General features: G+C 31.1%; 3 protein-coding genes across 3 annotated transcripts; 2 read left to right on the top strand and 1 right to left on the bottom strand.

The window, feature by feature from the left end:
- The first annotated feature begins 468 nt into the window (after positions 1 to 468).
- LOC100776860 (rhamnogalacturonan I rhamnosyltransferase 1) lies at positions 469 to 4077 on the top strand. Its single transcript, XM_003551732.5, has 8 exons — positions 469 to 1278; positions 1581 to 1648; positions 1757 to 1845; positions 1959 to 2124; positions 2222 to 2511; positions 2604 to 2808; positions 2901 to 3058; positions 3592 to 4077. The coding sequence occupies exons 1-8, from the start codon at positions 984 to 986 to the stop codon at positions 3836 to 3838; spliced, it is 1518 nt and encodes a 505-aa protein (XP_003551780.1). The 5' UTR covers positions 469 to 983; the 3' UTR covers positions 3839 to 4077.
- A 5387-nt stretch (positions 4078 to 9464) lies between these two features.
- On the top strand, positions 9465 to 13659 carry LOC100792653 (transcription factor BIM2-like). Its single transcript, NM_001253122.2, has 7 exons — positions 9465 to 9646; positions 9817 to 9913; positions 10055 to 10124; positions 10235 to 10330; positions 10934 to 11364; positions 12844 to 12973; positions 13358 to 13659. Exons 1-7 carry the CDS (start codon positions 9559 to 9561, stop codon positions 13466 to 13468), a joined length of 1023 nt encoding a protein of 340 aa, NP_001240051.1. The 5' UTR covers positions 9465 to 9558; the 3' UTR covers positions 13469 to 13659.
- A 1419-nt stretch (positions 13660 to 15078) lies between these two features.
- Positions 15079 to 21081, bottom strand: LOC100793178 (O-fucosyltransferase 27). The gene is made up of 10 exons (XM_003552570.5): positions 20513 to 21081; positions 19980 to 20064; positions 18862 to 18932; positions 18691 to 18779; positions 18339 to 18582; positions 17655 to 17767; positions 17461 to 17551; positions 17249 to 17377; positions 16529 to 17076; positions 15079 to 15961 (listed from the first exon to the last, which is right to left on the bottom strand). The coding sequence occupies exons 1-10, from the start codon at positions 20702 to 20704 to the stop codon at positions 15502 to 15504; spliced, it is 2022 nt and encodes a 673-aa protein (XP_003552618.1). The 5' UTR covers positions 20705 to 21081; the 3' UTR covers positions 15079 to 15501.
- Between the last annotated feature and the right edge of the window lie 6871 nt (positions 21082 to 27952).

A 27952-nucleotide genomic window follows, 5' to 3' on the forward strand; every position in this document is an offset into this window, starting at 1 on the left:
CATATATATATTATTATATTTTATATTATATATATACAAACATGTGTTTTTTATAGTAAAAAAGAAAATACAGACATATGTTTCCATTTTTTATTTTCACTCTCATATATAAAGTTTTAATAAAAACAGAAACATGGAAAACAAAAATGTTTTCCCAAATGAAACCACCCTGGATAGATTATATATGCAAATAATTTTTGCATGTAAAAGAATGTAGTTTTATAAGTTATTAACATAATTATGTATTTATTCATTTTTCATTCCCCTAATATGTTTTTAATCCGTCATGAGTAATTCTACCAAGACATCCTAATCACAAGAATAGTAGAGCTTATTTTACTTCTTTTTTTTAAAAAAAAAAGGTGCAAAATAAAAATTAAAAATATAGATAGTGACATTTGTTACAGTTAACCAGGGTTCCATGTCACAATGCCTCACCATCTCTCTCGTGATTAACATTTGCATTTACAATTGTGACTTCGTACACTTTCCCGTTTCATTTGTAGTTTCTGTTATTTGTTTGTTTGGTGTTCAACTCAGGAACCCACCAAGATTGGACCCAGTTGAGGGAGTTCCAATAGGAACCCACATTTTCTTTTACTAGATTTTCTTCATTATTTGACTCTTCAAGCTCACATAGTCATATGAAAGCCACATTGCCAATGTTGTAGTTGTTTAAGCCTCAAAGGTTTAGAAGAAGTCAAGGAAGTTTTGGAATTTCAAGGTGTAGGTGATGTGAGTCAGTGCAGCGCACCTTGTCTGGTGGGTGGGTAGATAACATTTTTTGCCTTAGAATAACTACAGTCCACAGGTCAAATTGGCTTGGCTTTATTAGCATTTATTTCAGGTTTGAGGATCCAAATGTGAAGTGGCATTATATAGTTTAGTCTTGGTTTCTGGGCATTTACTAAGTATCACTAAGTTCAAGGAGTTTTATAAGATTTTGATGAGTTAAGTTGAAGTGATAGTGTGATACCAAATCAATGGTGTTGAAATTGGCAAAAGACTACTGCTTTGACAGTAAAGGGATAAAGATGGAGCTCAAAGTTTTGGCTACAGACAAAGTTGAGAAGCATGAGAGTTTTATTATAAGGCCAAGAATCAAGGTGTGGATGGCTAGGGCCATTACATTTGTGGTGCTTTGGACTAGTCTTGTTCAGCTGATTGCACTGGGAGAATTGTTGGGACCTAGTTTGTTAAAGGGCATGCCTTATTGTTTCAGTTCCCCACCTGTAGAAAAGTCTTTGGCTCAAGCCAAAGTTGTGCTCCCTCCCAAAAGTAAGTCCTTGGCTTGTCTTAATAATGATTATTTGTAGTCCTCTTTTGAGTACTATGATTTATTTTTTTAAAAGAAAATTGTCATATGAATAATGATTTGTAGAGTTATCTGATTTGATGCTGGTTGTTTTTTCTCCAACAGTTTTCGTTATTTCAGTTTTCTGCTCTTTTTCTTTTCTTTTTTTTCCCCCTCATTGAAGATTGAACTTTCCCCCCCCCTACCTTTGATTTTCTTCTTTTTTGCTAACATTTTATGATTGCTCATGAGTGTCTCTTTTGAATTTGATAACTTTTGTCATCAGGGATTTATAGGAATAATGGTTATCTTCTGGTTTCATGTAATGGAGGACTCAACCAAATGCGATCAGCAGTAAGTTATTTGTTTCGCTATCTTTACTGCAATCAACATCACTATTGACATTAAAAGTCTGATCCAATTTTTTAAAAAAATCTTTTCTTCACATTGTTTTTCCTGCAGATATGTGACATGGTTGCTATTGCCAGACACTTAAATGTCACTCTCATAGTTCCAGAGCTGGACAAAGCCTCTTTCTGGGCTGATTTAAGGTTTGCACATTATTCATTCTGTCATAACTTCAATTTTGGAAACGCCTTCTTTTAGGACTATCATGATTGAAATATCTCCATTTCTGTGACATTCTGTCTCTTCGATGTGGCAGTGACTTCAAAGATATATTTGATGTAGATCACTTCATTACCTCCTTGAGAGATGAGGTTCGAATAATAAAGCAACTACCACCTAAGGTCAAGAGAAGAGTTGAACTAGGATTATTCTACTCAATGCCACCCATTAGCTGGTCTAATATCTCATACTATGAAAACCAGGTCTTTTGCTTGGTTCATATTATCTTTGCACTTATCATATTTTGACTAGGTTCTTTATTGCAAGTTAGCAACTAATTTTCCTTAACTACTTAAACAGGTCCTTCCTCTGTTGCTGAAACACAAGGTCATACACCTAAATAGAACAGATGCAAGACTTGCAAATAATGGACTACCTGCTGAGATTCAAAAGCTACGATGCCGAGTAAACTTCAATGCTCTAAGGTTTACTACTCAGATAGAAGAACTTGGCAGAAGGATAGTCAAGGTTTTGAGGGAAAAGGGTCCTTTCCTTGCACTTCATCTTAGATATGAGATGGACATGTTGGCCTTCTCTGGTTGTGCCCATGGTTGTGACATCAAAGAGGAGGAGGAACTAACAAGAATGAGGTAATATAAATCTTGCATTAATGTGTTACAACATCCATTTTGTTTTTCTAGTTTTCCTTTGAATGTAATTTTGGCTAATGGTATTTTCTTAGATATGCATACCCTGGGTGGAAGGAAAAAGTTATTAATTCTGAGCTTAAGAGGAAAGAAGGTTTGTGCCCTATAACACCTGAGGAAACTGCACTAGTATTGTCAGCACTTGGAATAGATCGCAATGTTCAAATTTATATTGCTTCTGGAGAAATTTATGGTGGAGAGAAAAGAATGGCAAGTTTACTAGGAGAGTTTCCTAATCTGGTAAGCCGAAGGAAGTAAATCATATATGCTGTTTTTGTATGCAAATTCATCAGTTGTTAACTTGTTACTAACATTTTCTCTAACTGAAATAGATAAGGAAAGAAATTCTGTTGGGACCTTCAGAGTTGATGTATTTCCAAAATCACTCCTCACAAATGGCTGCAGTGGATTATCTTGTCTCCCTAGAGAGTGATATATTTATTCCAACATATGACGGGAACATGGCTAAAGTAGTGGAAGGCCATCGCAGGTATTACCTTGTTGCATACAATGTGCCTTTCTACATTCTATCTGTTATCTACTTAGTGATCTGATCCTTTGATGAGGTGAAGAAATGTTTTGATTTCATTCATTCTTTAGTTGATGTATAATGATGTAAGAAGAGTTCACAGAATAATTTGCACTTCTGACACATCCTATTACTATTATTAGATGATAAAAGCAGATTTCATGATCATGAAAGAATACACAAATCACATAATGAACCTCTTCTAAAAAAACTCTATTAACTTCTTTTTTTAATTTAATTTCTACACACTACTAATGTAAAAAATTTACGCTGTCAACCAATCAGAAATCATGATAAGTGTGAATTTTGAGGTGTTTATTACTGAATTCAACAAATTATCTGAATTATTTTGGGTAATTATCTGAAGTCATAATTGCACATATCATTTACTCTTTTATTCTATATTTTTCATTTAATTTACATGATATCACGTGTAATGATGGGATCTAAATTACTTTGGGTAATTATCTGAAGTCATAATTGCTGCTCTTCAGATTTCTAGGATTCAAGAAAACTATACTACTGGATAGAAGGCTTCTGGTACACCTGATAGACCAATACTATAACGGGTTGTTGAGTTGGGATGAGTTTTCCACTGCTATGAAGGAAGCTCATGCCTATCGTATGGGAAGCCCCAAGAGAAGAGTTATCATTCCAGACAAACCCAAAGAAGAAGACTATTTTTATGCCAACCCTCAGGAATGTTTGCAATTGTTAGATGAACCATTAGAAAGCACATAATCTTGGCTAGACACACCTGGCTCTGATTTAATCACTGTTCTCAATCAGAAGGCAAAGGCAATTGTTATTGATTATTCTGTACATGAAATATTCTCTTAATGAACTAAGAGAACTGTGCCACTGCCAAATAATATAAATTTCTTGTATTAGGGAACTAGTTCTTGTATAAAGAAATGGCAAAGTGGCGTCACATCTTCCTCAATGCAAAGAAGTGCAAAAGATAACAGTACTTTATTTCTCTAGTAATATTTCCATAGATAGTTCTTTATCATACAAATAGTAATATATACTTTTACTATGTTTTCTTACTAATTTTCCTAATACTTAAAGGATTAAATAAAGAATTGAATGCATTTAATATTTTAAAAACATAAAATGCATTCATTGTTTTTTGGTTTAATAAGAAAAATCACAAGATATTATAGGAAAATTTAGAATTATTCTTTACCTTACCGTATTCTACATATTAAATTTTGAGCCTTGCACACATCAATGATTTAGAAGAACAACAATGAATTTTCTCTCTTTCTGTATTAATAAATTTTAATTGCAAATTACTGCATCAGATAAGTATACATTATGTTTGTGGACCAAACTACATTTTTTTAGTGGGAAGATTCACATGAGTGTCGGCGATTGATTTGGTTATTGGAGTGCCCGAAGTCATGACTAGGCTCTAGCATCGTGATATTTTTCTGTATCATTATCATCTAAGGATAAGCCTTGATTGTTGACACAACGATATAGTATTGCCTTATTTAGTTACAAAATAGCCTCTTCCCTCATGTAATAAGGTTGCATACATACACATTATCCTATCTACATTTCTATTCTTACATGTAATAACAACAAGCTAGGTAGTGGTTTAGGCAAGCATAGGATGAATTGGAGTAGTTAAGATAAGTATGATTGATTATTAAAAAAATTAGTAGTCAATTCAAAATTATTAATATTAAACATTAATAAATTTAAGACTTTTTAATATTGTTATATCTAGACTTTCATTAATCATAGTTTAACTAGATATCTTTTCACCCCAGGCCATTTGATTTGCCATATGGCCTACTTTCAAATTCTTCCTCTGAAGTGCTGGGGTTGTTGATTTTGGTTGACTTTTACATCTCAATGTTTTTGGTGGGGTCCACAAGGGAAAGCCATGTCATCTCCAACTTTGTTTAGTCAAGGATGGCACTGTTGTAAATTTCGACTCCAATTTTATATTGTAACAGTAAAAACTGGATGTTTACGTAATGGTTATGGTCCTCAATAAGTGCCTCATATTTTAATCACAATAAGGAGACATGCATCTGTTGTTTTTTATTTAATCCATCATTCACAGATCCCAAAATTACTAATACTCAATTTTGGAGCCTGGAGGATAGTGTTTATGAGTTAGTGATCCAAAAAGGCTTAGAATTTCTAGGAAAAAGCATCTATCACCGAGATCACCTTCCAAGAATATACATTTTTCCATAAACCTTGCTTTATCCGATTTGTTGATTAATTAAGTAATTTGCTTAATTCCATGCTTTCTTTTAAGAAAAATATGTTCCAGCATACTGCTTGTCTGCTTCTGATTGGCCACGAGTGCTTTTAATTTTGCAATCTGATCACTTCACTCCAGCAAACACATGCAACATTCTAAGTTAGGAATTTTAGAGTCTCCAGTACAGTCTTGATGAATTATTTTTTAGGATCTGATCCTATTGCTATCAGCAGCATCATTTTTGTTTCCAATTAAACTTAATGGGTTACAATTTTCTAGTTTGGCCTGTGTATTTGGTTTGTATATATATTAATGTAAATGGATAAATTAATAGTTTTTTCCATGTTAGTTTATGTAATTTAGTGATTTGGGTTCTAGAAAAATCATATATTTGCAAAGAATAATGTTATTTTGATAGCAATTTTTCATAATGCTTTTTAAATCTTTTTAAATTGCATTATATATTTTATTTAATATTTTTATTTTTATTATCTCTCCTTATCCTAAAGATTACTTACACAAGTTTTAATAAAAATAGCATTACTCATTGGCAAATGTGACCAAGTAATTATGTTGGTTGGTGATACCTTTCTCTAGTGGATGGATATTGAGTATGACTTCTATTTAAGATGATAGAATCTTCCCTTCACATGCTTTCTTGCTTTGCACTGCTGCATGAAGTGACAGATACTGTTAAGGAGGAGTTCAAATAGAAGACATTAGTCCTAAAATGCTCTGGCCAAAAAATGTCTTTTAACAATTGAGAAATATATACATTATTTACATATATTAGTAATTTTGGTATTTTAAATCCTAGCGTAAATCTAATTTTAATTTTAACACCTATTAAGTGTCATATGATTGTTCCAGCCTAGGACATTTTTATTGAATATTTCTTTGCATTATTATGTTGACTTACGTGACTTGTACCTTAAGTACACGTATCATTATTTCAATTCTAATGTATTCCCCGTTTTTGTGCTTTTATGTCTGGTACTGTAATTTGGTGCTCTTTCAGTAGAATAATTTACAAGAGTAATAAGTATAACATATAAATATTTCTATACACTTCATCATTTTTATTTTTTTTCTTTCTTTCACATATTATTTATTATATATAGTCTATTCCAAATTCCATTTAACATCTACAGAATATATATATATATATATATTAGAACAAAAGAGAATGTTGAAAGAAAAAAAAGAAAAAGAAAAAAGGCTCAAGTCTCACATTGTTTAGGATAAACACTTGAATAGTATTTCATTCTCTATATATAGAGCTCCTTTCTTCATTTTTTTTTTGCCCCAGTTGAAAAACATTTTCTCAACTTTTCTTTCTCTCTCTCATATTTTAATCGATGCATTTCCGGCAAACTTCTCCCTCTTTCTTTTTGTCGCTCTAAAAATTTCGGTTGGCTATAAGAGTGACTTTTTAAGTCATATTTTCGGTTGGCTATAAGAGTGACTTTTTAAGTCATATTTTCGGTTGGCTATAAGAGCGATTTTTTAAGTCATAATTTCGGTTGGTTATAAGAGTGACTTTTTAAGTCATATTTTTGGTTGGCTATTATAGTAACTTTTCAAGTCATATTTTCGGTTGGAGTGACTTTTCAAGTCATATTTTTGGGTGACTTTAGAGTGACTTTTCAAGTCATACAAGAGGGTGTAATTCTAGAAAAGGTTCCCTCAGTGCACTGAGAATCTTATACAGTGATTTGGGCTGGTTTATCCTGGGGACTTCGTGGTTGATAGTCTGCTTGCACATTTTTTTGCAATGTCACGAAACGTCTTAAAGAAAGCGACATTATCTACGACTCAGTCATTAATTTTTTCGGTTTGTCATAAACTATTGTTACAACAATATATATATATATATATATATATTGCAATCTTCTTTAAGTGAATTGTTATTGCAAAACTTAATGAAAACCCACAGAAAAGTTAGATGGAGACAAGGAGGAGAGTCCAAATGTCCAATTAAGAACACTTAACAATGCTAATATCCCATGTTATTAAGGAAAAAGTACAATGTATTATAAATAAAAAGTACAATAGAATAATACTAACTAGCTAGCAGCTGTCAGAAAAAACTCTTACTTGCACCTGGATGCAAACAAAGAACGAAATTCGAGGTTTTCTTGTTCCCTCAACTACAACTACTAAGCTGGCTTCAGGTCCTAAAAGTTGTTATATTTATGGATGATATCATAACAACAAATTGTATATAAACTCATTCTAAGGGAAATGTTATTTGTTATTGTAAGATTGACTTTAATGTGAATACTCTGTTGTGAACTTGATCCGCATATATGAAATTAAAAATATACACCAACTAAAGGGGTTGTTGATTTGTAATTAAGGAAGCATGCAGCGAAGGATATTAATGCTTACTTAAGTTTGGACTTTATGATTCTATTCTTTGGTATCAGTGGGGCGATATAGATAATGGCAGCTACGAGTATTTAAGTGATATATAACTTTAATTTTAGATAAATAGGTTTAAAGGGAAGTGATTTATGTTTCCAAAGTTTTATTTTAAAAAAGAAATATATAATAAACTTAGGGTAGGGGTTTGTGATGTCAAACTAATCTAAAATAAAATAATCTATAAATTGAAATATTTGTGATATATTAAACACAAAACATAAAATATATAGTTTTGTTAAAAAATTTGAAGAAAATTATAATAATATTATTCAAATCCTAACTTTGAGTATGAAATAAATTTTATGTACATTTATAGTCTCTAATAAATATTAGTCATTGTTTTTTTGACAAATATTTCATGGTTCATAACAATACAATGATTTAAAAAAATCTTATTCAACTCAATAAAGATTACCTCTCTCTCTTTAAAAAAAAACTTATGTATAGCAGAAAAGATAAAAGAACAAAATATATTTTAAACTTATTTTTTTCTATATGTCCTATAAGACAATTCAACAAAAGTAGAATTTTTTTATATATAATCTTAGTAGTTGAAATATGCAAAACAACCAATATGAATATGCAAATATCAAATTTTAATTATTAGAACAATTTTATAATTTACATATTATGATAAATTGATAATTAGTAAAATTCCTGTTTTTGCAAATATTAATAATATAAGTTCTTATATTATTATGTGCATTATGTTATTTTAAAAATTTTCAAGATATATATTAATTGATAGATATATAAATATTTACATATATATATATATACACATATTTATATTTAAATAGTTCTACATTTATATTTTTGTACTATTCTAATTTATATAAATGTTTTTGTTAAATCTTTTGTTTGGTAATTTTATATATATATATATATATATATATATATATATAATTTTAATAAATCATTAAAAATGAAAAAAAAAAGTGCACACACAAACATACACAACAAACCTTTAAATATGTAGAAATAACATAATAATATCAAAATGCAAATGTTAATTATTGAAATTACATATTTAAAGATAATGAAGAAAAGTTAGAATTTTATCTCAATGAAACATAATAAAAAAAATGAAACTATAAAAAAAATTTGAAAATGATGTACAATAAAAAAAAAAAGATAAAGTAAGTACGTACAATGAAAAAATATGGGAAAGAAACTGTATTAGAAAGTCTAAGATTTGGAAATTATCGTGTATAGATAATCTTAAGTTGTAATTTCAAAATATTTGATTATTTTAATAAGTTTTAAAATAAGCTATTTTAATCATTAATACCTATGGAATCATTTTTCTTAAATGTCCAAAAAATTTATTATATATACATGAATTGACAAATTAAAAGAAATAAAGAAAATATATGTTGTTTCAGGACCGGGAATAACTTTATTAGTAATGAAGGTCATCATTTATAATTATATACCATATATTAGTCTATGTGATCAAAGCCTAACTAAACCGAATTCATATGTTCATAATTTATTTATTTTTTGACAGAAAAACATTAATTTTTTTTCAGAATAAGAAGTATCACATTAAGGTTTACAATAATACACTCATCTTATTTCAATCAACTAATTGTGTGGGAACCTGAAAAATATCAGATGGTAATGGTGGTGCATAATTTTATAACTCAAATATTATGACAATTAGATCAAAATTCATTTGTTTGATAAAAGAATTTGGTTAGATTAGGTATCGATTCAGTTAAAACACGTCGTGTCCTCAGACTACTGGTACTAACTAGGTAGGTTGTACAGATTACATTACACTTCTCTTCATCTGGAGAAACAAATGGCTAGGTCTGCGAAAGGGCATCAAGATGAATTCGACGACGATGATGAAGAAGAACTCTTAACTGCTAATAACACCTCTTCCAAAGGTTTCTCTCTCTCTGTGTTTGGTTTGGTTGTGCAACACCCACCAGGGTTTATCGATTGATTCATTGATGGGTGTCTCAAAGTTCTTATCTTTTTACCTCTTCAATTGCATTCCGCAATTCAATTTGCAATTTTTAACACAATTATTTATTATTACGTTGTGACTTGGCAGTGAAGGTGGATGAACCCAGCACGGGGAAGAGGGTGAACCCACAGCGTTCAAAGCATTCAGAAACCGAGCAACGTAGAAGGAGCAAGATTAACGAAAGGCAAGCTTTAAAGAAAAGAAGAAGAAAAAATTCTTTTTGTTGAGTTAATTGTTTGTGTGTAGGTTTTGAGTGGAAGTTTGATGTAATTCTATATTATTTGGCAATATATGCTCGCTTGAAAAAATTATGTTTTTGAGCCAGGTTTCAGGTTCTGAGAGATCTCATACCTCAAAATGATCAAAAAAGAGATAAGGCATCCTTCTTGTTGGAGGTACCACATTCAACTTTCAACCATTTGTTTCTTGTGTTCATCTTAATGGTTAATTGTATTTTTGTGTGAACTAAATTAAGCAATTTTCCCCCCTTTATTTATATATGCAGGTCATTGAGTATATTCAGTTCCTACAGGAAAAATTACAAATTTATGAACAGACTTATGAAGGATGGAATCAGGAGCCCACGAAATTAACTCCATGGGTAAAGTTATTTGGAATGGTGCAATGCGAACATTTTTTGTATCTGTATACTCTGGACCTTGATTTATGAAATGTTAGGCAATGCATTATGCATGGCAATGCAAGTGTGCACTATAGCAGCTTTCCCGACTGATAGTGGTGCCACCTCAACATTGTTAGACTTGTGATTTTCTGATTGTATAAGGATTCATTTTGTATAGACTGCAAAAGAAAGAGCATCAACTAGGAAGCCTTATTCCCACTAAGTAGGGTCACCAACATGGATTTGGGAACACCGATGTACTTGGTCATGTGCCATGTACTCATGATGCCAACTGCAAAAAAATTCTCATAAAGAGTTTAAGTTCCTTTCATGTTTAGGATTTCACTACTTTATGCTGTTTCTTTGAATTCATGTCTGCTTGTTTTCTTTTTTTATTTATTTACAATGTCCTTTTCTTCCAGAGCTAGTAGCCCAGTATGCATATTTGAATGAGTTCAGGATGGCATTGTGGCAACTTCAGTGATCTATTTGTCACAATGGTTGGTTGTGACTTAGTGTCTTGAAATTGTAACAATGGCTTTTTATCTGAAGTTTATTGTTCTCATCTGTTTTTTTTTTCAGAGAAATAATCACGGGCCTGCAGAAAATACTACAGATCCTTCTCAAGCTACTCAAAATGGGTCTGTTGATGAGAAAAATAACAATGTCTCTCCATTGTTGCCCAAAAATGTACAGAACCCGATAGAGTCTGACTTCTCAATGACAACTATTCAGAAGGGCAACATCCCTGGTTCAACTACAGAAGCAGTTCCCCTGCCCATGCAAATGCGATTGGACATGTTTGATCCAGTTGTTAGCAGTAGTATGGCAACCCAACATCTGCTGGAACCTGTATCTAATGTTAACATGCTTTCCCATACCCAGCCTCAATTGTGGCTTGATAAACGAAACAAGGGCAACTATATTCTTCCACATAATGATACAATGAAGGAACAGGAGGAGCTGGTGAATGAAAGTGGGTCAGATAGCATCTCAAGTGCCTATTCTCAGGGGTGAGTCTCTTTCTTATATAAGTTCAACAGTAGTTTTTCTTCACCAATATTTTGTTAATTATTTGCTTGAAACTACATTTAGCGAGGGTGAACAGTGTGTGTGTGCAGCTGCACGCGCATAAACATGACCATTCCCCAATCTCTTTTTTTAAAAATAAAAAAATAAAATAAAATATTGAGTGAATTGTTTTAAATCGGATAGTGAATTTTTCTTCATCTCTGTCTGTTATTTCAGCCATTGTTCTCTCTTGTACCATATTAGAATTTGGGCTTAAGGCCTAACTCAACCTTACAAAATCGACTTGTAAGGTGAGGGTTGTCCAAATTTTTTTGAGCACCACTTAAGGTGAGGATTCACCCCCTCACAGCTTGATATGAAGGTGCATGAGGCTGCAAATTAAGACAGACCAAGGGTCTTTGCAATTAAGTCGGTTTTCAACTTACAAAATTTATTAGAGTCTACATATATTTTAGAAAAATAAAAATAGGAGGAGAGGGGTGGGTCAAGTTAGTCTTCATTTTTCCTCCCAATTAACATAGGTGGAAAACCTTTAATTGGATGAGAAATATCCAGTGGGAGAGTGCAGGATGGAGAGGGAGTGAGATACTAATTTAAAAGGAAGTTACTGATATGATAGTGAGAAGAATGGGAGCAATCTATATACGTGCCATTTAGGGCTCAAAATATCATATGAATAAACTGTTGTCAGCTCACATTTGCAATTAATCCCTTTGCTTGTGCTGTTCTTCATGGCATGGAATTATGCTCTCTAAACCAATCAAGACTTTTTTTTGTTTTTCTTTGTTCTTACTTGTTTGAGATTGTTTTTATCAATTTAAAAATATCATCAAAGTCCTTCAAAAAAACCTGGAAAGCAATTTCTGAATAATAATAACAGCAGAATGCAGAAGTGTCTCTGTGAAGTTGTTGGCCATATATTCTTCATTCAGTAACTACATTTCTGAAATCTGATAGCTGGTTCCTTCTATCTTAAATATGCTGAAGCTTGCCATTCCACTTCAAATCATAAGGCAATTAAGGATGATACCTAGTGGATTGGTGTAATGTGCAATGATATAGTTTGATAATCAATTTTTTGCATCTTTTTCTCCACTTGAATCTTGTCAAATACTCTTTGCAATTTGAGAGGACATTTTTATCGATCCAAATTTTGTGAACATGACCCCACCCAAAATAAATTACTGGAAATCCACTCGTACTTACAATTGAGCATGAGAATCCATCATCCTCAAAAAAAGGGGAGGAAATTTGGCACGAGAAATTTTTTAGGTTCCCACAAACTTGTTGCAGTTGACATTGTTTTCTTTCTTGCCTGCTTATATGATGCAAAATAAGTGGTGCAACTGTACCTTTTAGGGAAATTAATTGTTTAGCACTTGAGTTTATTACCTCAAGCATCATTGAAGTGAATGTATCATTTGTGCCACTGTTGACCAAGTTTTTATGTGTTTTAACAGAATTTTAGATTCTCTCACACAAGCACTGCACTCTTCAGGCGTAGATATGTCCCAGACTAATGTCTCAGTGCAAATTGATGTTGGTAGACAAGAAAATGCTGGGCTGATCCCCTCTGCATCTACTTCAAAGGTTCGTTTAGACTTCAGTTTTGGGCACCAAGTTTCTTAAGTCTTGAATTAATTTTTGAAGATATTTTGCAACATTGATATTTCCTTTTTGACATAGAATTAGCATATGACAGTATTATTCATTAGAAAGAAAGAGTAAGAAATTGCGGCCAATGAATATCATTATATTTGAACTAGCCAATTTAGAAATAGTAAACCAAGTATATTGTCACTGTTGTTAACAGTTCTAAGGATTACATCATAATCTCTCATTTCCTATTAAACTTAAGAGTTTAATTTTGGTATTGATAATATAAAAAACTGTATGCTGTTAACTAATTGGATGACAGTCAGTGCATTCTAATTAAATTCTAAAATTAATACCATAAATTATTTGTACATTCAGGGTCATGAAAACCAATCTGTGAGCAATCCAGCAATAGCACGTTCCGGAGTTGATTACTGCAATATTGATTCTGAACAAAGTTCAAAGAGGCTCAGACAAGAAGCAAGCTAGAGATTCCTCTCATGTTCATTTTGTCAGGAGTTTCTTTTTTTGCTGTTTGTCTTCAGATGAGAGTAAGAGGAATTGGGTGGATCGGTTCATTTTTGCCATGCTGGTTAGGGCCAGATCAAATGTAAATTTTCACGATTCTGGTTTTGGGACTAAGACATTCTGAAATAAAATGTTATATATGCTTGCTTCTACTTCAATTTTCCATTTTAATGCCTTCGAGTATGCTTGATATTTTAATGCCATATATTCATGGTTTTGACATTTCTTTAATGGATAATTTTTGGTAGCAATGCTGGATGAGAGTTTACGTTTGTGAGATTTACATCATGTTGTATGTCACATCAAAATTTTGTTTACACGCAAAATAGTATTGTTTAAAAAATTGTTTAAAATGAGATTATTTGAGGTAAACGATATGTATCCAGAACTTGTTCAAGTAGGGTCACCTAAAAAAACGTTATGGTAACAAGTCATGAAATTGATAAATCATTATCAATATTTTTGTTTGCCAAGTACTCTACCATTAATACGAGTCTAGAAGCCAATTAAGGGTACGTTGGGAAGGCTGTGAATGGACATTTGCCACAAAATACGGATCTTCCCCCCTTATTCGTTCATTCGTTAGATCTACCTTGGAACACATGTTGCAACAAAACGAACGGGGATACTTGCATTGGAATCCATGTTGCAACAAAATGAACGGGGAACAAACGTGCACGAAGTTATGCAAATTCAATGCATCCAACTCCGTTGCATGCAAGAGAAAACAGTGGATAAATAGATAGATAGTTTATAATCCAAGCTAGAGATTCTAACATAGCCTAAAGCCTTGTCAGGAAAGCATTCGTGGACTACTATGCATGAACCGCAAACATTGTGAAGTCTTTTTCTTGACTGAACCTTAATTGATTCTGTTATTTGCAGTTACTCACAATCTGGCCTAAAATTCTGCCAATCAATGGCTTAACCATGAGCCTTCTGCTCATCCTTCTGGCTCACACAGCTAGTCCTTTCCTTCAACATGTTTCTTTGACTGTTCTTGTCACACAAGTGCAGTGTTGAGTAGGAGAGCTTGTATCATATGCTTTAAGATTATCATCATAGAGCAAGGCCAATTCGAGCTTGCATAAGTTTTCCAGGACCACACTTTGGACGTATTGCTACACCATAAACCAGATTTAGGTATTGAACAAACACCATTCTGCCCTATGCCAATACCTCCACTCTGATACTTAAGATTATATAAGTTTATTCTTAGTTTCCACGTGCATCCAAGAAAGCATAGCAAGCCTTCACTTTGATGCTTAAGATTATAGACGTTTATTATCTGATTTTACAACACTTTCACTTTAGCTCCTAACTTCATAAAATATTGTACAATTCCATATATTTCAATCCTTAATTCCAGTGAAAAAATTAAGTGAGAAGCGTCTAAAGTGAATGAATTTTTTTATAAAAAAAAATGCAAAATAAAAAATTATAAGTTATATAGAATTAGGAACTAAAGTAAATAATGGCTACATTCTTAGGAACCGGGGTACAGGTTTACTTGAAAGAAATGGGAGAAATTTTATTACACCAATTGTCATATCTTAGTTCTACTCATTCAATAAATAAAATGGGTGACGATTTACTTCTCTCATCAGGTACAAAAATGAGTTAAATAAGTACAGTCTGAGTATGTGCAGCAGAGATAACCAATAAGTTTTACTAGCAAAGAATTCAAACTGCGCTAAAACTTAATATTAACTAGGAAGATCATGCAAATAACTGAGATGTCGTCAACAAATTAGCCTATATATTTGAGGACCTGAGCCAAAGAAAAAAAACACTGATGTCATAAGATGATTCTCAGCTAGCGAACATGTTTTCTGATTGAGAATTTCAGAGCCACATTTATATGGCTTTGGTGCTTCTCTCACCCAAAACTGAATCCAGTAAGCAACAGTTGGAAGCAACAGTTGATTATGTACATGAATCTGAAGAATGCAAATCCATTATTGTCAGATGAACCATCAAAAATGAACTTGATGTCATCTTTCCCCACCGTCATCTTCTTGATCCTCAAACTGATTTTCTTCTTTAATGTTCACTTCTGCATCACCTTCGTGATTTTCAGCATTTTGTTTAAAGAATAACTCGGATACAGAATCATCCTCGTCGACATCCTCTTCATTTTCCTTATCTTTTGATTGAGAAATTGGACCAGTGTCCATCCATGCAGGACACTGGTGAGCTACACTAAGAGCTGTCCATAATTGGGAAGTTAAAGGGCTAGAAGAATTCTTTGATACTTCAAAGGAGTCACGCCGTGAACAAGAGCATTCAGGGACTGGATGAGAGAGAAAGGATAGTGGTTTTGATTTATTTGATGCTTCTATAATTCCATCAAGTAATGTTTTTGTCAAATGCCTTCGAACTGTTTCTAGCCATGTATGATTTGCATGATGCCTATGGTCACAAATCTCGTCTAGAAGTTTAGCCACTTCCTTTCTGCATCAGCATAAATACTATTACTAAGTATTAAAATTGCAAATCTTCAACTTTAAATGGCATTACTGAAGCTTCTGTTTCATAATTACACATCAATTCAGCAAAGTTCCCTAATCATGTAGCTCTAATGCTTTGCTTTAGGTTGTCTTGGATTTTTAATGGCACAGTTGACAAGAAACATTATATTCAGCCTTTATTTGGAAACACCTACAACCTTATGTCTTATCTTTCAGTTACTAAGTAGGAGAGATTTTTTTTTTTTTTTGAAAAAGGCATGAAAGTGGCAACACCATATAACCTTGCATCCCAATTAGGTTGGCACCCAAGGTCATAGAGATCCTTTGCCAAAACAGACCTGAATTTATTGATTATGAACAAAAACAGAACAAACAAGGACATGGTGGGAGTGGGACTAGGCCAAAACCCATGTCAAACATCCAAGCATTTGATATCTAACTTGGCTGATTATAAAAACATTCTGTGTGGTGTTTCAGAGTTATTTCCAGGCAAAAAAACTGCATTTACATACATTGAAAATATACAGGCTCAAAAAATAGAGGCATGTACCTGTCAGGTCTAAATGTCTTTGATGCAGCTGACTGATATAGCCTGTGCCCCATCACCAAGCTAGCAAAATTTGGATGCCCCTTCCCGTCACGGTCAAATCCAGGGATGAATACATCAGCCTCAACACAGATCACATAGTCAATAGCCTCCCATAGTAATTTATGGGCATTGGTCCTCAGTTCTATAACTGTACTATCAGGCTCATTATCACTCTCAGCTACCCAACCCCACCAACCTTCTATGTTGTATGATTTTGGCCTAGCTGGAGGTGGAGGAAGTGGGCGAGGACGTGGACCTGCATTTTTCCAAGCTGCACGCTTTGTTACTTCTTCAACGAAAGGTGGCGGTCCAGGAGTATCAACAAGGTTCACCTCTTTCCCATAGAGCCTAATCATTTCCCAAGGAGTGCTTAGAGAAGTTCTATCAATAACATTTTCAAACATAGCATGAAGAGGAATCAATGTTCTTTGACCTCCAAAGACTTCTCCTCCAGATACATAAATAATTGCATCCTTTGAGTATCCATAAGCACGAAGAAGAATACCAATCTGAAAGAGATCACAATGGTAGAGCATATAATCAGCCAGGGTAGTTCTCCAAATATATGGCCTTAGTATAAATTTGCAATAAATGTGAATGACCAGAATTTTCTGAGTCTATCCAACCAATTCATTGACAATGAACAATTTGACTATCTAAAATTTAAAAATATTTTCTTACCTCCTGAGGCATTAAAGGACAGGAGCCTTTTAGTCTTTCTTCGGCTGAGTTGACTGAAAGCTTCCCCTTGACAATCCCACGTTTTATCATCCATGATCGTTTGTGTTGAATAAGTTCGGTATGTACATCCTAGAAAATAATTCATGGCCATCATAGCTCATATGATAAGCAGAGGAAGAGTAAGATACAGTTATCACAGATTGATCATATACCTGGAACAGTTCTGCACAACCATGATACGCTAAAGATTCTCTAGTCATGCCAGGGTCAAAGGCAATGAATGGACGACCAGGAGCTCGTAACCTACAATCATATCATGAACTATTCTACATAAGCCAAAAGGAGAAAAAGAGTATGAAAGAGAAGAACAAACTTAAAAGAGAGGTGATGATGAAATTCCTCTTGCCTCTGCAAAATCTTAGCAGAAAGTTCCTGGACTTCCTGTCGAAACTGAAGAGCATGAAAAGAAACTCTACATCTCAGTCTTTGATATTCTTCAAAATTGGGAGGAAGAGTGGCCTAAGAAGGGAGGGGAAGCAAAGAGAAACGATCATTTATAGGTGCATCTAATAAAGGCACAATAAAAACCATTTTAAACAAACAACCTGCACAGTGTAGAACAAGAGGAGAAATAGAGCAAAGGAAAAGGGGAGACAGTGAGCTGAAGAACTAGATACAGAAGAAAGATAGCAGCATGAATGCTGTATATCACTCAATATGGCAAACACTTGCGTAGTCGTTCCGAAATAAGCTCATCACAAGCAAACCCCCAATTCAGAAATTAAGAATATAAATCCCTAAAAAGTAATAAAAGAAAGGTCCTCAAATTATGACCCGCGTCTAAGTTGTCCTTCAAATAAGTTTGGTCAAAATTTAATCCCAAATAACATTTGCAACGTGAACAAAATGGTCAACTGCATTGCACTCTGAAAGGGAGCCTACTAATCCATTGAATCTTGGCTTAGTCAATTCCATTCAAACAAAAACAAACAAGTCTGCACAAATAAACCTTTGCATTTGAAATCTGGAAGGAAGAATTTAGATCAAAACAGGCTATGGATCAAATAGGTTAAGCAAAAGCTGCCTTTACCTTCAAGCATCCACCTTCAGAAACAACTAGTTCAACCACCGAATGCTTCTTTAATACAGGGAGAACATGATGAAAATAATAAAAAGGTGATGCTGAATATGGAACTTTAAAAACAGGAATCTCCTTCTTTCTCCTTGCACCTTTCAGATCTTTCGGAAGAGTTCTCACAACAGTGACATCTTTTGCTAATGAGAGGACAAATTGCTCTTCATTATATAGGTATGCAAAACTCTTGAACTGAGAGCTGGATAAAAATAATTATACAAAGAAATAGAGAAATAGTTTAAACTCATAATTTATATCACATTAGACTGAGTTAATATAAATTTTAATTCCTTGAAAGAATAGTAACCTTATTCCCTTGCTGCTGGTTGTTGATTGGATCTCAGGCATAGCTAATGTAGCATTGAGAAGTCGAGCAACCACAACAACATCACATATCTGGGATAAAAAACAGATAATGCTACAGTTTAAGTTTGATATAAATATAATAGGATACAGATCCTGAACTTGATACCCTTACCGAATTCCTGATCTCATGAAAACCCCCTTGTATCCGGACAAAAATAAACCCATTTGTTTCTGAAACAGGATCTGACAGGAAAGATAGACACAATTTCTTTCAGAGAGATAAAGGATTAACAGTAATTTACAGAAATACAAGCTTCTTCCCTCCTGCAAAGACCTTGTTTGGTTTTAAATATAATCGAAAGTACGAAAATAAAGGCAATGGTATTTAAATTAAGATAAATCTTGTATACAAAAATATAGAGAAACGAGATTAAATGAATATAGTGAGTGAATGGTGAGCAACATATGTGAAGATCCAAATATTTGATAATTTGCATTGTGAAATCTGTCACTGAGAAACAAAAATCTGACAATCTGGGAATATATTATACACATCAAACATCACAGAAAATGAAAAGAAATACACGTGTGGAGGCAAAATAAATTCAGGGCAACAAATTATCATACAGGTCAAACTTTCTTGCAGAAGACATTATTATGGAGACACACAAATGAAAGTCCAAACTCCACAACAACAACAACAACGACAACAAAGCCTTATCCCATTAGGCAAAGTCCAAACTCCACATATCCCTTCAAATAATTTGATATCTTCTATTATCAAAGAAGCATCTTATTATAGGTGATATTATTTCTCAGCAATGAGAAAGACAGACATTGCAGTACTACTCTAAGGATTGGGATGGTAAACATATTTAGAAACCGACCATCATGCTTTGTTTACCCATCCATAGGTGAAAGACAGAAAGCCAATTTTGCTTCAAGAAGAAACACACTAAACAGAAGGGAATTTGAGTCTCGGTCACACAATATCACATCACATGGTTATATATGATAGAGGCACTGCATATATGCTTACATAAAAAGATAATCTTATATAGTAGTACAAAAGAAGCAACTCATCCTAAATTTTTCTATACACGCCCTTTTTATGTATAGTTCAGAATCAAATACTCAACTCATTTTGGCAAATAAACAACCAGAAAATTAAAGAAACAATAGTTCATACGTTTGGTAAACAAAAAAATTAATGGCACATAGACCAGCACAGAATCCTCGTAAGTTTGAAGCAGTAGAATGTTGAGCACTAAAATGAAATGTTGAACTCACCAGCATAATATCCTCGTGGATTTGAATCCGGATACAATGATTCGAGACGCTTCACCGGACCCCATAATTTTCTATAAGAGGGAGTCTGCAGCACAAATAACAGCCAAAAATTTTGAAACCGAAAAATTAAAGAAAAAATTGCACACAAATGAAAACAAAGTCCAAAAGCTCATTAGCCTATGACTCCGAATACATAGGAGCCACATCGTACTCCAAATTCAGTTAAACGTAGCAACCGACAGATCCAAGCCAATGAACAAAAAACAACGTAGTTCAATGTTGAGCCAATTTCCATGAACATGGAGAAAAACAAAAAACAAACACAGCATCTGACTAGACCCATATGCAGAAAATGACACTAAATGCAACACAACACCCTTTGTCATTTTCCGGAGCACAAAGCCAAAATTTTGAACCACGAACACTCCTCCAGAATATAGGGGGTTACCAAAGCAATGCAAAGTAGAAGAAAAAAACCCACTTGGAATTTGGATAAAAAAGGTGAGATCTTTGTGTGAATAGAAAAAGATTACATTTGTGGGGGGAATTGGTTTCTCAAAGATGGGTCTCCAAGAGAAGATTGTGACAGAGGACTCATAGTCTGCAACACCCATTTGAGTGAATCTAGCAAGGAGGAAGTGAATGAAGATGGAAAAAGCTGAGAGCACAAGGCCGAACAGACCAACCCATTTCATCTTTGACTTCATTTTCACTTCCCCTTTCATTGAGAAGTGAGAGAAAACTCTTTATTTTCTCTCTCTGAAGAAGAAGAAGAAGAAGAAGAAGGAAACTGAGGAAGGAAGTGTAGAAAAATCAGAAGAGAAGTGTTGGAGCCAATGGGACTGAAAAAGCACGTGTTAAAGCATGCTTTCTTCTGTCTTCATACACAACATAGGCCACAAACAAGGGAGTGTGTTGTATGAGTTTGGATCAGGACAGGACCAGTTTCACTATCTTCTTCTTCTTCTCTCTCTATCTCTCTCCGTTTTTTTTTTCTTCAATATTTTTTTATTTATTTTGCTGTTTTACTTTCTTCCAGGGAAAAATTGGCAGTTTCAAGGACATGGAAACGGATGATGCGCCTTCTGTTTAAATGTTTGTGAGTAATACAAAGCAGGTCAATTGTTAATGGAATGATGATAACTATTCTCTCAAAATAGGAAAAATTATTGGGTACTAATTCTCAACCACTATGTGATTATAGTCCTAAGTAGTAATTTTTATATTATTAAAAAAATTTAAAGTATAAGAGAAATTAATAAAAAAAAAAACACTTTTTAACCTTCCTAATTTTTAAGAAACTACAACATATATTCAAAAAGAGTGTGTTATTCATATTTCTTAGAATTAATACTATCTTAATCATGTGTCATGTGTATATTAATTGAAATAATAATAATAGCTAGGACCATTTATTGATTTCGTTCAAAATGATAAATGTTACTATATGTTATGTAATGAAAAATAAAAAAGAGAGAGAAATGAAAGAAAAAAAAGTATATGTTAAATATTTTTCTTGAGAAAAATTAACTAAGGTTTTCTAAGTATGGGTCTAAGAAATTCGGTAGTATAAATTTATTAATTCTTACAGTAGTTTTGTCTATACTTATAACATATTTATTTATTTATTTTTATAATAATTACTGTACTTTAAAAAGTAATATTAGCATTTATGAGTGGTTGAAAATATAACTTTTTTTCCACTAACATATTTAAATCATACTCTTTTTTTTGCAGCATTGTACTCATACTGTTAAATCTTAATTTTACCGATATTTCATTTTTAGTACAAGGGTGGTCCATTATTGAGATGGGCCATGTGGAATGCTCGGAAGAGATGTAGTATATGGCGGTGACAAAGAAAAAGGACAAAAACATGTTTCCTGTCTTGATTGTGATTTTTCAATTAGAATTAGAATTTTTATTTTAATAATTTGTATTGATTTTTAATGTAATTTTAAAAGGATAAATTTATATGTTCTATAATAGTTTTTAATATCGTATAAAATTATTAATAAAAAGTATAAGTTAATTAATAGAGTTATTAAGAATATATGTGATAGAAGAATTTAAAATTAAACATCTCTTTATTAATTATTTTAATCTCAAAACTACCTGCTTAGTTAACGACGGAAAGAAAACTTTTTTTTTGTTGACCCTACCTGACAAGTAGTCAAGTACTTAAATCTTATTGGACAACAATGGCAAATCTTGCTTTTGATATTAAAAAAATATTGTTTTCCTTTTTTAACAAAAAAAATGTGTTTTATTGTAAACGGGTAACTTTTTTCTTTTCAAGGACAATGTAAACTTATAGTTAAGAATAATTTAAACACATAATTCATTTGTGCTTAATAACTTAAAATAAACCTTATCAAAAATAATATTAAAATAAATAGATCCTAAATAATAAAGTCAAATAAGATAATTTTGCATTCAAACAAAAACAAAACAATTGAAGAAAAAAAAGTAAACAATGTAAGCAACAACAACATAGAAAATTTTTATCTAATTATAAAGTATCGTGAATAGTAAATATATTAACTTTTAAAATAATAATTTGATCCTCCTAAAGTATGAAAAATGTACTTTATATATATAAACTTTGTCACAGCTTTTAATTATTATTTTTATTAAACAATTATAAGTGTAATTTATCCTTTGAACTATATTTTTTTCACTTTAAATGAGTTAAATCATTAAAATAATTCCCTTAAAAAGAATTAATTGATAGTAGTATTTTTTTTTACACTACAGGAAATAGAAAATAAAGTCTAAAAGAGAAATTCTATGAGCAGAGAATCACGTGAGGAGGGATTGGCTCTACTCGTGGGGCCTTCTAGAAATGGACGTATGAGGATTTCGTGAGATGAATCAAACGCACGAATTATTAAAGAAAGAAAGAAAAGTTTAAAGAAAGTGGGAAAGTTGAATCTCTCTATGTCTGTGTAAAATGAGAGGAATTTTTTTTTTAATTATAAGAAGATAAAAAAAATGGGAGGAACACTTTTTACAACGGGGGAAAGTGGATACAGATGTTGAGCATTAAGCATCGTGTTGAAAATTGTCATGTCATAGATATATGATGCATCTTTCTACTTTCAAAATATTTTGTGACGGTGGGTTAGGGTTGATAAAGATGTTATTTACTGCTGATTTGGAACGGTTTGGCATTTTATGCAAGGAGGGATATTTTGGGTCGAAAACTACTAGAGAGGGATGGAATTGAATGTACCACACAATACCAGTGCAATCAAATCAATACTTAATAAGGAGTCAAATGAAAGCAACTTTTAATACATTATTCTTTTCATTTTAGGAAAACATAAACTAAAGTAGAGAGTACTTTGTTATAGTCTTATCAATTTGACAAAACTTAAGTGTAATTTGTGTAGTGTTCCTTAATAACAAGTTTTACCGTGAAAACCAATGTTAAACTTCACGTTTTGACCCTTACTGTACATGATATTGAGATTAAATTTTAATTTTAATTAGAGATTGATGTTTAAAGCATCTAACTTATGCCTACTCTTATTCCTTTCGAAAAACTTATGCCTACTATTAAAAAAAAAAAAACGTATGCCTAAGTGTTGTCCTTATTAAATTCTATCAATTATTGTCGGTCAATACATTAACAAAACATTTTGAAAGAGTTTACGAGAAATTTATTTAGCTTTATGGAAATAACTTGACTCTCATAAATTATTTTTATTTGTATTTGAATAAGTTTCTTTGGGCGGTTTATCAAAATAAATTCTTTTAAACTTACTTTGGGAGTGGCTGGTGTTTTGTAGACAAGAGTTGAATTTTACTAAATTTATTATCCAACCCGATAAAAATTTATGGGTTAGGTTGGATTATATTTGTGTAAAAAAAATTATAAATCCAACTCAACTCAATCCAATAATGAAATTTTCTTTTTGTAAGAAATAATTGAAAATTAATTATTCATGCATATCTTAAACCTGTGATCTTTAAATTATTAACACGACACTCTAATCAACTTAATTAATAGGTTAATTATGTCAAAAATAATTAATGTCACTATATATAATACTAAATTTTGTAATATATATTTAATTTACATAATAAATTTTATAACAATTAATTTTGATCTAATAATATATTTTTTACATATATAAATTTTAAATACAAATCATAAGTTTAATAAAAAAAATTATATATGTAAAAAAATACATTATTAGATCAAAATTAATTATGTAAACTTATATATGTATTAAATATACATTAGAAAATTTTAGTATTATATATAACGACATTAATTATTTTTAATATAATTGACCTATTAATTTAATTGGTTAAAATATCATATTAATAACACAAAAATCACATGTTCAAGACAATTAGTTTTAAATTATTTCATAAAACATATTTTTAATATAATATTGACAATACGAATTGTCAACCCGTATAAACCTTATGAACTAAGAATTGGACTTACGGATTGTTGAGATATATGTAAATGTATTTTTTATTTTTCTCTCTCATTGGGTGTGTGAGGAAATATGCTAGTGCAAAAAGAAAACCCCTCCAATCTTAAGAACATTTGGTTAATTGGTTCTAAATATCTAAAATGTTTTTTATTTAAAAAAATTAGAATAATTATTTATTTTTGTTTAAAGTTTTTTAAGTATAAAATAATTAAATGCACTCAAAAGAAATCAAATTATAAAAATATTTGACTAATAGAATTAATAATTTTAATGCTAATCCCATATTTTTATTTTAGATAAAAATAAAATATGTTATTAACATGTAAAAAATATAAACAGAATTAAGACAAAGATACAAAATAACTTTAAAAAAACAATTGATGGTTTAATTTAATAATTTAATAAATAAATATGTTTTATATTTAATCACTAATTTATATATATATATAATAAATTAAATTATATAATATGGAATAGATCAATTTGGATCCCAAACTAATTCGGAGGCATAATCACCCCTACATGCTGTGAACAAACCCAAAAGAGAGGGAAAGGAAAAAAAATTAATAGACCAACATTAAATTGCAATTTAACACCTAACTGACGTTAAACATGTTTATTTTATATAACTATTGCTGACAAAAGTTCTTATATAGTAAGAATTTATTAAATAAACATGTACTTGAGTTATTTAATTGTTTGAGTTATTTAATTAAACAATAAATTACACGGAATAACTTTTAGATTTTCTCTTATTACATGTCAATTTGATCCATTTTATTTTATAATTATTTTATTTTGATAAATTAAGTTTTAAAAAATTTGTATTATTTTCTTTTCATGATTATTTTGTCCCATTAGATTTTTTTGATAATTTTTTTAATGAGTTAGATGATAACATATTAAAAAATAATATATTTTTTCTTCTTTTATTAGATTTTAGCCTAGAAGATTTTTTCTAGTGTAAGATTTTAATCAGAGAGATTCTTATATAATAAATATTTAAGGAAAAGGGTTATAAGTAATCTATTGTCTATATCTTTTATAATCTTTCATTGTTTATATTTATCTTTTATAACTTCTTCTAGAATTATTATTTTTACCTATAAATAGACTATATTGAAAAGAATATACATAATTGTGATTTTGTATATACTCTTTTTTTCTCTCTACTATTCTTATTTTATTCAACAGTTTTAATATTTTTTATGGAAAAAATTATTAACACAACCTCTTTTTAACTTATTTTAAGAAGTTTGTAATTAAATTTTGAATATTTATTTAATAAGTGGGCTAATATTGAATAGTAATAAAAAGAACGTTGATTGCAATCACCTAAATGGATTGATATAGACCCCGCATTTTTCTTTTATAGTCACTCGTTAGCAAACTTGCGTCCATTATTCCTCAGTAAGCCCTATACACACTTACTAGATTTGTTTTTTTTTTTTACTGCAACTGTAACTTTTTCCCCACTTTAGTTTCACAAAGACTCCCTTATAAATTATAATCAATCACAATCAAAGTTGTGTAAAAACCACTAATAATCCACTAACTGTATAACAAAAAATTGTTTTGTCATATACCTTTTTCTGTCCATTATATTATTTTCTCCCACCTGCTCCTTAATCATCACTCACATAAAATTCACTGTTTCACTATCTTACAACTCACAATTATTAGATTGAGTCATTCTCCAAAACCAAAATAAAATAAAACCTTTTGTTGTTGCAGTTTGGGAGTAAACCAGAGTGAAAGTTTAGTTATTTTTTTATTACTCTCGATCTTTCAATCTCTCACAAATGACAATAATAATATATAGAAAGAAATAGACAACTTCTTTATTATATATTTGTTGTATAATCAGGTTCATTTAAATTGAAACCAGTGAGTACATTATCCAATTCAATTTTAATTGGATACACTAATTAAAAAAACTTAATATGTAAAAATGTAATTTGTGTTTGTAGGTTAGACATAATCCGCTTACATCCCTATTTCTTATTATTTATAAATAGGAACATTATTATTAATTTCATTTCTATCTTAAATTATTTACAAAGAGAATAACTTCTATATTTTATTCAATATATCGACAATGCTTCCATGTTTTTATATTTTGTATATATATATATGTATGTCTCATGTGGTTATATTGAAATTTTATAAAAAAAATATATATATATAGGCTCAGATATTTCATCAATACTTATCAAACATATAGACGTATCCAAAAATATAGATATTGAATACCTACTTAATACGGAAAAGTAAAAGAAATTGAAGTATTGATAGTTCATAGGTCAACACTTTTCATATTGATAGAATTTTTTAATAATTCGTGCAAGATAATATTTTTCCTTTTGCCTGATATTCAGTGAAATAATTTTTTTCGTTTATGTAATTTTATATTCATTTGCATTATTGAATTTGTTTCTTTGCCACGCCTAAAAAATATTTTGTCTGCAGATTAGACCACCAAGGCACGGGCATACAATGTGAAAAAGAAAACAAGTGTCAGTAGGGACGTAGCCAATACAATGATTGGACGTAGAATTAACGTTTTGCAGAACTTAGATAAGCGAATAGTATACTGATTTTTATTTTTTTTACGATATGTTTAGATATTAAAAACAACAAAAAAAGATAATATTAAAAGGAGTGAAGAAAAGGGGGAACGAGAGAAATAAAAAAACAAAAGTTTAGATTGTTTAAAAATTAAATTGAAAAAAAGTAAGAATCGCCACATTTAAGATATTAGTGGCAATTTTTCCTTTAAACGATTATAATTAAGATAATTTTGTGATGTTTTTTAATTAATTGTAGCATTTTTTATATTGGAACAAAATTTGCAATGTTTTCTAAGTTGAAGTGCAAAATTTGTGATATGGTAAATGATTAGGGACAAATAATATAATTAAGCTTGTCCGTTACTAACAAAACAAGGGAGTTAGCAAATTTAATAAGAAATAATATGATTTGGATTTGCAAATTATCCAAAGTTAATAATGCAAGTCAATTTAAGGAGATGGTGGACTTGATAGTAAATAAAAAGGAAAAAAATGAATGATCTTAAATTTAAATTTTTTACTAATAAAAACTAATAAGTTAATAACTAATATTTATTCATAAAAAATAATATAATGCGAGTCAATTTAGAGTTCTATTGCCCACTAGGTCAATTAGATTTGAGCCCTTGTGGAAAGAACATGTATACCTCTTCCAATGAATCATAATGGAGGAAAAGGACACTAGCTAGTAGTCACAGACTTACACCTAATTCTCGATGGCCTGATAGCAAAGTTGGCCAAATCGGGTCCTGAAATTATTAGTTTTTCGTTTTAATTTTTATTTAATTAAATAAGTGAAGAAAAATATTTAACTTTTTTATTTAGTGGCAATTTTTCTATGTGGAAACAAAATTCACAATATTTTGTAAACTCGAGGCAAAAATTATGGAAAAAGGGGAATAAAATTCACAATATTGTAAAACTTTGGAAAAAAAATCCAATTAACCCT

Source organism: Glycine max, chromosome 18, assembly GCF_000004515.6.
Source record: "Glycine max cultivar Williams 82 chromosome 18, Glycine_max_v4.0, whole genome shotgun sequence".
NCBI lineage: Eukaryota > Viridiplantae > Streptophyta > Magnoliopsida > Fabales > Fabaceae > Glycine > Glycine max.